The sequence below is a fragment of the Penicillium longicatenatum genome (assembly GCF_028827895.1).
Source record: "Penicillium longicatenatum strain IBT 33135 chromosome Unknown contig_11_segment0_segment0, whole genome shotgun sequence".
In the NCBI taxonomy this organism is placed as follows: domain Eukaryota; kingdom Fungi; phylum Ascomycota; class Eurotiomycetes; order Eurotiales; family Aspergillaceae; genus Penicillium; species Penicillium longicatenatum.
Window position 1 is genome coordinate 1,574,780 of NW_026643117.1, and position 12,525 is coordinate 1,587,304.

Below are 12,525 nucleotides of genomic sequence, written 5' to 3' on the forward strand. Positions count from 1 at the left end.
GTGATCCTCGCTTTGGGTATTGATGTAGGAGACTCTTCTCAAGGATCTGGTTGATTGCATCATCACTTGGGCGTGCAGCATCGCCATAGTCATACCGCAGGTTAGTCAGGCTGCGTGGTTGTCCGGGACTTAGGTGTAGGTACCCAAGGATGAAGTCACTACTGTCTTCGGACCTGAAGGATGGGCTGCAGAATAAGGGGACGGGCAACCTTGGAAGTGGGACCGGAAGTAAAAGGTGACACTATGCATCGGGTAGGAGGCTGTTAATTAAACATCATAAGTTATGTACATATTCTTCGAAAGCGGTCTGAGAAGCAGAGTGACTCTGTACGGAGTACTGTCTTCCCAAGCGCCATAGTAAGCGGTCTGGAAAGTGTGAGCACCGTCCCAGGAACTAGCGTGTTTCCGATTCAAGCTTGAGAGCTGGAATTTAGGTCTGACGGATTTCCAAGTCCACTGTACCACGCCCAGAACGGGTCGAATCGCGTCATGTGCCCCATTTGACTCAATGATCATCGAGCGGTGGATCCAATTATCAAGAAATCACGTGGAGTCTACGGTAAACAAAGAAAGAAGTGAGAGATCAAACCCGACGTCAAGCCGTGGTAATAAGATTCAATTCAGTAGTCAATCAGTCAGACAAATTGATAGTTAAACCAGTCAGTAATAAAAACAAAGATCCAGAATTCAATTCGAATCGAAATCGCTCATTGCCCAATCCCATCCACGCTATGCATAACAAAACAGAAAAAAAGACAGGTCAGAAGGCCTCAGCGAGGACGTATATGCAGCAAGGCTGCTAGGGAGGGGTGTACAGTAATATGACACGTGTCAAGCTCTCGGTGGTCGACCCCGGAAAATGACATGAGGGGGAAGAGAAGAGGGTAAGGATAAAAGTCGGAGAGAAGAGGAGAGGAGAGGAGAGTAAGAGGCGTATAGGAAAGACCACGGGCAGGAGGAGAAAGAGCCTGGGCAAAGGTTCTCAACTCCAAAATCCCGCAGAGGGTGTGCAAGGGAGTGTAACACGCCGAACAAGTTCCAGGCGTCAAAAAAGCAAAAAAGTAAAAATAAAAAACCCAAACACCAAACTCCGCATAATGATACAAGGGCGCAGAAAGCAGGGGATCAGTGGATCCCCCTTCCCCAGTCCACGCCCAAGCTCTCTCGAAGGAGAAAACCCGGGGCAATGGATTAAAAAAAAGCAAATATTTCCGCCCCATGAAGCTTGAGCAATTGGATCCGAAGCTGAAAATGAAGACGTGAAAGGGCTAGACTCGCCAAATCGGGTCAGGGGCGAAGATCAAGCGGTAACGAAGGCCCATCCCTTCGGAACTGGAACTGGAATGACCAAACCAAAAAGGGGACGAAAACCAATGGTGAGACCATAGTATCTCGCGTATCCCGAAAATACGCGATCTGTTCCCTTGGTCGATCCCGCCTCACTTTCGTTTGCTCTTGGTCACGTTCACAGATCCAGGTCCAGATTCAGCCGGGGAAGCCGCGCGGTAAAGTAAAAAAGTTGGGGAAAAGGAGAGACCCAGTCTAGCTCCCTTCCCGCCCCAACCGGACCGGCTTGCTGGGGGAATTGCATGCCTGCAGCCGGACTATTTCCAGCGTTGTTTATCCCAATCCGAAGGACGTGTTTCGTCATAGATTTGACCACCTTTGTTGTGCACGACGACTGGAGGTTTGCGGACAGGATTGGCGGTTACTGGATGCGCATTAGCCTCTGGAGATCTGACAAGGGTGCTAAAGGGATCGACATACCTCGGACTTCTGTAGCAATAACTTGGTCACCACTGCCAGTGCTGGCTAAAGTGGAATTGGAGTCGTTGGTGACTTTGTGTGGCATGGTAGAGACCAAGGTAATAAAGTGGTAAAGGTAGGAGGGTGGATTAAGTGTATAGTATAGCGTGAGTATGGGCTGATGCCGTCTAGTTGAACAACGAGCAAACGAGTCCAAGAGGCAGTATATAAACGATAGAAGTAAAGTAATAAAAAAAAGCAAATGTTGAATAAGTTGGTGGTGGTGGTTGTTGGTTGATTAGTATGAAGCAAGAATGGAGCAGACCGGCCCTTTTGTATACCCCAGGCCATTCCCAATTGAGCGCGCATCTGATCTACGATATCGTCGCCAGGGAGCTCTTAGAGTCGGGAATGGATCACCCCCTTGACGTATTCCGTGCCTGGTAACCATCTAGTACCAATGTTTGCCCATGATTGGTTGTGATTTCAAGCCGAAAGCAGGGCAGCCAATGACCACGCACTCGGCCCGGTGGAGCCAATAATGATGAGTCAGCCATTCCTCCAGAAATAGGGTCTTTGTTATCCAAACTAACTCAACGCATCCTAGTCCCGTATTGAGGGTATTCGTGTGTATGGAATTCCTCAGCCTCACCGCTCGAAGGGATTACACGTACATACTGTGTTAGGTGATGTCAATGATCCAGGGGCCTCACCGACTTCCCGCTCCACTTCGGTCCAGAATCCCCCCCGAATTATTCAGGTACAGTTGATCATTGCGGATACCTCTAGATAGCGCGACTCTGATCCAATAGAAATATGGGGAGCCGGATGATCAACCTGGTGAATGGGGTCATGAGAATGGATTCACCGCATAGCTCATGATTGTCTCTATACCCAGCATGTACGTGCGTCACTCCCCAGACCGGATTTCCTTGATCCCTGATTTGCTTGGGCAACGAGTCAATTATCGCTTTTCTCCACTCGATTCCGCGCTGAGTTGGCCAGACGTGGGTTGGGTCCTCACACAGCTAATGGAGAGGTCGAAAATAAATAGAATATGTTAAACGTTCTAGTCTGCTTTGCCTCCACGTACTTGGCCCCCGCCGTCCCGCTTCATCCGCTCCTCCCATCCATTCATACTCCGCCGGATCCCTAATGTCCGTCGCCCCGAAGCTTGGGCTTGTTGAACAGTGGTCATTGTAGTCGTATGAAATGTCACGGATTGCACACCGCGGGTGGAGCTCTCCTGTTTCACCTCTTCCGCCCTGGTCCCTGTGTCCACCGTGTTGTTTCCATTCGGAGGCTGGGTCAGCATCCGGGCAGGTTTCACCGTAGGTCTGGACGGAGCCGCCAGCCACGTGTATTTGTTAGGCTCCGCGGTTTCCAAGGCTGGTCGCGTAGGCTGCAGCGGTCGTGGTTGGAGACGGTGGGAGGAGAGCGTAGGCGGAACAGTATGGGAGCCTGGCCGCGGAGTTTGTGATGTCAGCTGGGTTGGTCGGGCTGGTTGGGTCGGCTTGGTTGGGGCGGACGCTTTCTTCGGGGAGGATCCTGGCCCGCCGAAAAAGTTGGAGATGCTGGCTTGGCTGAGTCCGTCTTTGCGTGTAGTATTCTTCTTCGCCTGACTGGCTGAGGCAGTTTCTGGAGCAGCCTTGCTGGTTTCCGTTGTTGCCTGGATAGCTTCCGGGTTGGCCGTGATATAGTCACGAGCAGACGAGAATCCGGAGCTGAGCGTGGTAGAGACCATGAAATTGGACGAGCTACCCATGCCTTGCCCACCTGCTGACATGTATGTGGTGGTAGTCGGCTGATTCATGTCCGAACGGCGTCTCTTAGGGTTGGGTTCTCCCAGATCAGGTCCCAGGGATGTCTTCCATTCGGAATCGCCGCCCTTATTCCTCTCTTCGCCCTCAGCGGTCCATTGATCATCCAGTGTTGACGGAAGAGAGCCCAATTCTTTGTACATGTCTTCCACAGCGGGTCGTGGTCGTCGCAGAATATCAGCAATGGCGTACACAACATTTTCCAGCAACTGAGGTCCCATCGGACGGAACCGATTCTTGATCAATTTGGGGGGTAGAAACGATGTTAAGGTGGTAGATGAATCCTCGCCTTCACCCATTCGAGCCTGTCTGAGTGGTAGACTCATGTATAGCAGGGCTTGAGCTCTGGTCATCGCGACGTAAAGTAGACGCCTCTCTTCGTCGATGACTTCTGCTCGAGAATGCGGGATGCTTCCATTGTATACGGCGGGAATGAAGATAACTGGCCATTCCAGCCCTTTGGCTGCATGAATGGTGGAAATAGTGACCTTCTCCGTCACCTGCTCCCCTTCATCCTTTGTAGTCGCCTCAGTCGCAAGAGCAACATTAGCCAAGAAACGAGACAATGCCTCTTCGCCAGCATGCACTTTCTGTTGTTCTATTCCCTCTATTTCGGGCAGGTCTTCCTCTTGACCCGGGTCGTCGGTGGAGAATGCAGCTTCATTGGCTTGACCCATCAACTCTTTGACGTTCGCCCAGCGACCGTCTTCATCCAGGGGATAGGTCCTAACAAGATATTCCTGGAACGAAAGGCTTTCCGTGATAAACTCGAGGAGCACGCGAGGTGCCGATGCATCTTCACATTCTTGTAGCTTCTGCTTCGACGCATCGATCAGCTTCATTAGCGAACAGAGTCCCAGCTCTGCGGCCTTTTGCAGCTTCTTCTCGGTCGATCGGCGGCCTTGAATAACGTCCTTGATGAAAGTCCAAAGGGGAATATTGGCTTTTTCCGCACCATTGGTCAATTGCTTGATCGTCTCGTCTCCAATTCTTCGTGGTGGAACATTAATAATACCAAGCAGAGCGTCGGTGCCGTCGGGATGACCTACAATCCTCATATAGTTGATCAAGGTCTTGACCTCTGTCCGATCAAAGAATTTGCGACCGCCGACCATTTTATACGGGATACCTGCTCGCCCAAATGCTGTCTCGATCCGAGTCGATAGTGAGGCAGATCTCAGCAGCACCGCAAAATCGGACATGCGCAGAACACCGCCCGTCATAGCCATACATCTTTTGATTTCAAGAACCATCCAGTGCGCTTCCGCACTGGCATGAGGAAGCTTTCTTAGTACAGGCATAGTTCCGTGTGAATGGGTCGGTTGTAGTTTCTTATCCGGACGCGCAGTATCTTGTTCAATGACTTCCTGAGCAGATTTCAAGATCGAGGCCGAGGAACGATAATTGGATTCCAAAAGTACAATCGAGGTGTTCGAATATCTGTTCTGCATTCGTTTCAGATTCTGAATCTCCGCAGACCGAAACCCGTAGATGCTCTGGTCGGGGTCTCCGACGATTGTGATGCGCCGATTCCTCGACGCAAAAAGGTTCATCAGGTCATATTGAATGATGTTCGTATCCTGGAACTCATCCACAAGCACCACTTGCACATTTGACACGCAATCAGGGTGTTCTCTGAGAAGCTGCACACATCTCACCAGCAGATCATCGTAATCCAAGAGGTTTGATGCTGCAAGTCCCGATTCATACTGGCGGTAGATATCCACCAGCTCCAGCTCCTCGGCTTTGACCCGCTCGACCAGGTCATCTGGTCCAAGTCCATGAGCCTTGTGACGGGAGATTCGACTTTGCGCAGCTTTAACCTCCATGGAGGACTTCAGCCGTTTGATGATACGCTATGACAACATGAGCAATGTGACAGCAAATTGAAGAGAATAAACTTGACATACTCGAAGAATACCTCGACTGTCATCCGAATCCGCAATGCCAAACCCCTTCCTCAGACCAATCAAATATCCATACTTGACTAGGTACCGCCGACAGATAGAGTGAAAGGTACCCAAAATCAGACGCGACTGCACGCGCTCTCCAACCAGCTTCGAGAGACGCTCGCGCATCTCCCGACTCGCTTTGATGGTAAACGTGCAACATATAACATCTTGAGGCAAATATCCATGATGAGAGAGAAGATACGCGACGCGTGCTGTCAAGGTCTTTGTTTTGCCGGAGCCTGGAGGGGCGAGAACTTGTAAAATTGGATCAGGAGATGTTACTGCCTGTCGCTGGGCAGGATTCAGACCATCGAGGATGGGGTCCATGATCCATGACCTCTAGCTGGAATATGGAGAGGAGCCGCTTTGGTTGGTTCCCGAGTACGCGACAACACGCGCTGTCATGTGACGAGTATGCAGAGTTCCATTACACATAACGATTTGCATTTCTATGAAAATAACTGTCTAATGAAAGGGGTAAACAATACATTCTCACATCATTGATTTCTCCCGGTCGCAATTGGCTGATTGTGTCTCAGAAACCATTACTAGCTCATACTTTAGATTGTCAACATTCAGATTATATTCATGAATTCTTTAGATGCATTATTAGTAGGCCGTCACTCCGCTTCATATGACACGACATTAAAAGGCTCAAGCATGATGATATTTACATAAAAAACAGGTCATCCAAGCACTGGGTATCACATCGCGACCTTCAAAACTTCCCCCAAATTATTCCCAATTAGTTGAAAATGCCCAATGGAACACTCATCGATACCTCATAGTTGGGCACGTTGACAATTTCCGCAATTTGCAAGTCACCGGCAACACTTGCCAGAATGTAGGCTTCGCTCCGGGTCAGACCCTTAGTGGAGACCAACCACTGAATGAGGTTCTGTGTGGCGCTCTTTGCGGCCTGGAACAAATCCGACGATACTCCGAGAGCGCCATAGGTTCCAAGATCCGGAAGTGGGTTGGGTATTTGAGACTGCGGCGGAGTCTGGTATTGGGGCGCGGTCACCCAAGGCTGGTTCTTGCAGACCTCAAAACGAAAAGTAGCTCGAATGGGAGTTTCGATGGCAGTACCGCAGACCTCACCCATACCTTGCGCAGCGTGCCCGTCACCACAGCTGAAGAGGGCACCGGTAGTCTGGACTGGTAGGTAGACAGTCGAGCCTACGCCGAGTTCACGGCAGTCCATGTTGCCGCCGTGGTTGGTGGGGGGGACAGTTGAGAGCTCTTCTTCGCTACCGGGGGCCAGCCCCATGCAGCCGAGGAAGGGCCGGAGAGGAATCCGCACGTCCTTGAGCTGTGCATAACCCTTCTCGCGGTCGAGAGACCAGATGTTGATTTCGGGCTCTGGGTATTCATCGGCCAGAAGACCGAAGCCGGGGATAATGGCTGACCAACCCCAGTCGGCGACTTCGAGGTTGAGCACCTCGACTTTGAGGACATCGCCAGGCTGCGCATCTTGCACATAGATCGGGCCGAAAACGGGGTTGGCGATGCCGAGATCCAATGTGCCAATGGCGGAAGCATCCGAGCTTTGTGTCAGTTGGCCGTTGCTACTATCAATAGCATCAAACGTGACAGTCTGGCCGGATGAGACTGTTAATTTGGGTGTGATGTTTCGAGACCACTTGACATGACCGCAGTCTCTGCCAACATGGAAGTTACTCCACGTCATGCTGGCTGATTTTGAGTGAGTATGAGTCTTTGTTGAACTCATTGGAAAGGAGAAGTCGAAAATGGTGTCCGAAGTATGAAAACAAGAAAGCGGGCGGGAAAGGGCTTTTTTACTTGGAACCGGAGGTCCAGGCTCAGATGGCGAGATTCTCTTCAGGATTGACCGTTAGGGAAGGTGGTTAGTGCCGAATCTTCCTCATTGCTTGACTTATCGATCTCCACCTGAACCGATTTCATCGCCTGCCTAATCAGGATTGCCGGGGAATTCGCAGATTGTGCCGTCGATGGCCCCTTGGAGCCTCTGGGGTTCGTTCAGTACACGTTGAAGGGCACAGACGCTATGCAGGCGATGGTTGGTGGCGGCGAAGGAGCAGCGGTCCACTCCGACGGAGCGAAGCGACTTTGGAACTATCCGCCTGCTTAATTGGTACTTGTCGTCATCATGGAGATAACCTTGTCAGGCGGATCTTTTAGTCACAGGGAGAACGATTATCCAGATTTTAGGAGTTTGCCAGTTTGCCAGCTGCCAATTTGTAACAGTTAAGAATATGTTCCATGATTCATGGAAGGCCTTGAGAATAAGAATGGATAAATTAAACTCTAGGATCGTGCATAGACGAGGTAGGGTAGTATACGAATGCGACACGAGAAAACGCCACTGAGCGAACAGCAGATTCCCTTAACGGCAAACCGCCCGGGTCGTAGATTGGTGCGCTATCGGAGTGGAGTCACCGATTTTTTACATTGATTTGGAATATTTGGAGTTGTTCCATGTGAAAGAGAAAAATCTGCTTGTCGCACCATAGTTTAAACCCTGTTCGACTCTAGGATTAAATAAGAAGGACGAACGACATAGAACACACGATTTGCACAAAATCGAAACCACCTTCTTCTTCCGGATAAGCAGGATCCTGCGTTCCGCGCCATTAGTGGTCCACTACATGCATAACACAATTGGCGCCCCAGTGTGGACCCCGTTCCAGCTCAAAAAGAAAGGTTATCACATTGGGTCTTTTGCTTTTCCTTAATTATACAGGGAACCATCTCCGAACCCTTCTACGATCTCTGCCCATCTAACATGGCCACGACACACGAGGCATTATCACTCCTCTCATGACGAGTATATTTAGTGGCAACCTCTTGTGCGACCTCACTGGCCCGCCTTCCCCGCATTGCTAAATTCATCACGTGTTGAATCAGGGCTGCATCCTCGGTGCTATCACTGACTCCATCCGATACGATCACTAGCAGATAGCGTCGGTCCGCCTGCAGCGTTCGTCGCGACGTAAATGGGTCGTTGGACAGGAGATCCCCTGCCGATGACGACGAACCGCGCCGGACCCCGGGCCAGGGATTTGAGTCCTGTCTCTCTTTGACAGGGTTCTTGTACTGCAAATCGCCTAGAGCCCGCGACATATTAAGAGACCCTATCTCCGGTCATTATCGTCTCCCCGAGCGCGGGTAAATGTATACTTACCGAGCCGGGCAATGCCACTACGCATAGCGACTTCGCCCCCGGCTTCTTCGATACGTCGTCGTTCTCTGGGCTCTTCGGGCTTGTGCTCTTCCGTGAGTCGGCGCTAGTCTTTGTTATTTTCCACCTATGGTATTTGCAGTAGCCCGGGCCCGTACGATATGATAGGGACGCTCTGTTTTGGGATCTCTCTCCGCCAGGATAACATGCGAATCGCCTAGGTTGGAGACGATTAATTCACCTTGTGTGAGGTTCACCAGACATACTGCTGCAGTCGATCCGGAGGTCGCAGGCTCGGCTGAATCATGCTTGAATGCCTCCAGCAACAGAGCGTCCTCGTCTGCCACTGCAGCCTTGAGGGCTGCGCCGTAGTCCCCTTTCTTCAATTCGGGTCGCTTAGCCAAGAGATGGTGTAACTTCTTGCTGGCGTGCTCTGCCACCCATGCAGACCCACTATATAACCAGTCAAAATGAGGAAGGTGATGAGTGGCCCCTGAGATTCCTTACTGCCCATCGTATATTGCAAGGAAGACTAGCCTGTCCTTCGTTTCGGCGGGGAACTGCTCCGGCAGGATGACCGTGCATCGATCTTCCTGGTTATTCCTTGATCCTTTGGCCTGCCTCACCAAGTAATCAGTTGGACGATCAGCTGTTGAGGTTTTGGGGCTGTACTTGACCTGCTCCGAGGTCAAAGAGCACCACTTCGTCGGGCGTGGCCATGACTATTTTCCAGAGCACTTTATCCCTCACGGCCTTGTGTGCAAGGACCATACTATCCTAGGATAAAACACGTCTGTGAACTGAGCTTCGGCAATTTCTTTGCCTCCAGTGATGGCGGACTGACATCATGAACGCCTCCCATTAGTACACATTATATTAATATGTACATTTCTACAAGATCATACCTATCCTTTGTTTTGATATGAACGAATCGCTGGCTTCGGTCCCAATGTTGAGGTTGTCTCTCAATTCTGCTCCGATGGAGATCATGAGATATTCATTCTATCCCACTCTTTTATTGCTCAGTTGCCTAACGCATAGTGTCTATCTCATGGAAATTTTACCCAATTACTAATTGCCATTAAAACTTGACATTCAGTCTCAAAATCATCTCACGCCAACAGGCAGGTTTAAGCATGTGCTCATAGATCATCTTGGCGCACAGACCACCTCCGTCGGCGAATCGGGGAGAAGATGATCAGAATCATCTAAACCCTTGAACCTTCACACATCTACAAGTCAGTCCGGTATGGGCTGGGTAGGCGTGGTCACACTGATCGCAACCACTGCATACATTCTTTATCGTTATCCTCCTCGAACCTGGAATTCTACTCTCAACTCTCCGGATTCCGAACCCGACACTCCGTCTCCTTCATCCGAACCTGAACCTGAACCGAACGACCGCCCCGCGGCCCCTCCATCCTTTGAAATAACAGAAAGCCCGCAAACAACTCCCAAGGCTTTAACACCAGTGCCTCCTACACCGGTACTGGCTGTGCCTTCCTTGAACCTCGAGGAATCCGTTCGCGCGATCGAGCCACCCGCACAACCTAGCATGAATGGATCAACACCGGTAGCGCCACTCGGTCGCAATGAAAGAGAATCCAAAGAATCGTCTCTGGCTCCGCCTTCCTTGAAGCCTTTGCCCAATACCTCATCCCTGATGCCTCCCCCTCCGCCACCAGGCCTACGTCCCCGTCAAACCCCCCAACCAAATCGAACTCCCGGAGGCCTCGCGCCACCGCGCATGAGCACCTCCCCCCGCACACCACTCTCTTCAGCGGCATCAGCGCGACTCGCTCCGACAAGCACCGGTCTAAGCAGCAGTACTCTAGCGCCTACACCAGTATCGCTAAAGAAATCCTCCAAGAAAGTTGTCCTTGAGCCAGGATTCTCACCGCTGGACTGGGCCGCACTCGCCGCGAAACCGAACAACCAGCTCCGGGGCAAGGATGTCCCACCCGGTTATCTGCGTGTCACGCCTTCCATGCTGAAAATGCAGAATGGGCGGAAGGGTCGCGATGCTTGGACTTCGTATCTGGGCAAGGTGTACAATATTAGTCCCTATGTTCCGTACCACCCTGGTGGCAAGGGTGAACTTTTGAGAGGAGCAGGGAAGGACTCGGCGAAGTTGTTTCAGGAGGTTCATCCTTGGGTGAATTGGGATGGAATCTTGAGTGAGTGTTTGATTGGAATTTTGGTTTCGGAGAACGATGCCTTGGCTGAGAATGCTTTGGATGCGATGGATTGAGTTGGTCCATTCTTGAAGACTGGTGACTTGGGCAAGACTGGCCGGGTTGCACCGAGAAACCAAGGCTGAAGCATACGCTGGCTCGTCATCCACGCACAAAAGCTGCCCGATGAAAGGTATAGAACATTATAAACTGGCGCTGGGGCTCAGTATATTTTGCACATCAACATTGCGACTAGACTCGGGCTTGTACATGTGCATTTCATTTCCCGGTCTTTTGAACATTTTGCACATATTCTACAGTTGAAATACCCTTGTTAATTTCGGATCATGGCTACTGTACAATAGAATCGATTACCTTGTCACATACGCGACCAATAATGAAACCTTGAATTGGGATGAATTGTTATCCAAATAACAATGAAACTAAAAATAAACCCAAACTCCATAATGAAGACCAGCTCGGATCCGAGCTTTTAGGGTGGGTCCTACTCCTGCCGACCTTGTCTGATTCTCGATAGCTTGCTCGTTAGCTCTATTAACCGAAGGCTATGTAACCACGGAGTGTATGCCTTGTACGTACTAGTAAGTTGCTCGGACAAAGAAATGTTTGATTAATCTACCGAATTCCACTTTCAAGCCCCGGCAATATGGGAAGGAGGACTTTTTCAAGCTAGTCGAGTAACTAGGCAAACAACGGCATAGAGCGTAGAGCTCCGTTTGGATTAGGATAAGCTGCATACGTAGGTAAAGGGAGGCTTTGCTATCACTTAGCTTGTCTCTCATACCAATCATTATATCTTCCGTAAGGACAGTTTAAGTTTCCTCGATATCCGTCTTGGCTCTCGTCTTGGCTCTTCACCATTGGTCCAGACTCCATTCAATCCTATGCAAACAATCCTTCGATTTCCACCTCTCATACTCCACATTCATCACCAAATATTATATATCAACATGGACTCAAAATCATCCCCTCTTATCGATGCCCATGCAGGATCCGAAATTCTTTCGGAAATGGATAATCGCCCTAGCCCTAGAGCTGAGGATAATCTAGACTTATCCCCATCGACTGTCTTTGGGTACGTAACCTCCTAAGCTCTTTGCCTACACTACTAAACTAACGCAGGGCTATGTTATTGGTTATTGCGATGCTTGTTCTATACAGACCCGCCTGTCGTCAATTTATTGATGCAGATACATGCAGCGAAATTCGCTCGTATAGTATTGAATTCTCGACGATTCTCGCGGCTGTTTTGCAGGGAATTCGGGTATACCGCAGAATTTGATAGTAGTACTTATCAAACACTGGTGTCAGAGAAATCAAATCTATTGTCAACTCGATCACGCTGCCGCGAAAAACAATAATGAATTTTTAGTCAATGCTCGGGTATTCAATAGTGGATCCAGCCACCATCGTACATTGTGATACGTATAGATTTAAAGCTTAAGCACGAACAATGCCGTACTCTCAAATTGCTTTTAGTCCCTTACTCCTTAAAAACCCTATTTAGAAGATTGATGCCAACGATTGAAGACTTTACCAACAGTACACCGACCGTTATTGCATACTAATTTAGCAAAATGTTCAAATCTGTCGATGATAGTGACGATCTGCAGATCATGGCCCACGCGTTTTCAGCTCGCACACGTCAG

The 12,525-nt window shown here is 50.0% G+C and overlaps 6 protein-coding genes across 6 annotated transcripts; 2 read left to right on the forward strand and 4 right to left on the reverse strand.

The window, feature by feature from the left end:
- Positions 1-1,604: 1,604 nt before the first annotated feature.
- N7484_000587 (uncharacterized protein) lies at positions 1,605-1,852 on the reverse strand (the record flags this gene model as incomplete). The annotated part of the gene is made up of 2 exons (XM_057111008.1): positions 1,605-1,711; positions 1,768-1,852. The coding sequence occupies 2 exons, from the start codon at positions 1,850-1,852 to the stop codon at positions 1,605-1,607; spliced, it is 192 nt and encodes a 63-aa protein (XP_056978234.1).
- A 963-nt stretch (positions 1,853-2,815) lies between these two features.
- N7484_000588 (uncharacterized protein) lies at positions 2,816-5,845 on the reverse strand (the record flags this gene model as incomplete). Its single annotated transcript, XM_057111009.1, has 2 exons — positions 2,816-5,422; positions 5,477-5,845. 2 exons carry the CDS (start codon positions 5,843-5,845, stop codon positions 2,816-2,818), a joined length of 2,976 nt encoding a protein of 991 aa, XP_056978235.1.
- A 418-nt stretch (positions 5,846-6,263) lies between these two features.
- Positions 6,264-7,208, reverse strand: N7484_000589 (acetamidase/formamidase family protein; the record flags this gene model as incomplete). Its single annotated transcript, XM_057111010.1, has 1 exon — positions 6,264-7,208. The coding sequence occupies one exon, from the start codon at positions 7,206-7,208 to the stop codon at positions 6,264-6,266; it is 945 nt and encodes a 314-aa protein (XP_056978236.1).
- A 1,055-nt stretch (positions 7,209-8,263) lies between these two features.
- Positions 8,264-9,452, reverse strand: N7484_000590 (PP2C family serine/threonine-protein phosphatase; the record flags this gene model as incomplete). Its single annotated transcript, XM_057111011.1, has 5 exons — positions 8,264-8,634; positions 8,685-8,787; positions 8,840-9,134; positions 9,189-9,298; positions 9,354-9,452. 5 exons carry the CDS (start codon positions 9,450-9,452, stop codon positions 8,264-8,266), a joined length of 978 nt encoding a protein of 325 aa, XP_056978237.1.
- Positions 9,453-9,930: 478 nt separating this feature from the next.
- Positions 9,931-10,932, forward strand: N7484_000591 (cytochrome b5-like heme/steroid binding domain-containing protein; the record flags this gene model as incomplete). The annotated part of the gene is made up of 1 exon (XM_057111012.1): positions 9,931-10,932. The coding sequence occupies one exon, from the start codon at positions 9,931-9,933 to the stop codon at positions 10,930-10,932; it is 1,002 nt and encodes a 333-aa protein (XP_056978238.1).
- Positions 10,933-11,826: 894 nt separating this feature from the next.
- On the forward strand, positions 11,827-12,158 carry N7484_000592 (uncharacterized protein; the record flags this gene model as incomplete). Its single annotated transcript, XM_057111013.1, has 2 exons — positions 11,827-11,951; positions 12,038-12,158. 2 exons carry the CDS (start codon positions 11,827-11,829, stop codon positions 12,156-12,158), a joined length of 246 nt encoding a protein of 81 aa, XP_056978239.1.
- Between the last annotated feature and the right edge of the window lie 367 nt (positions 12,159-12,525).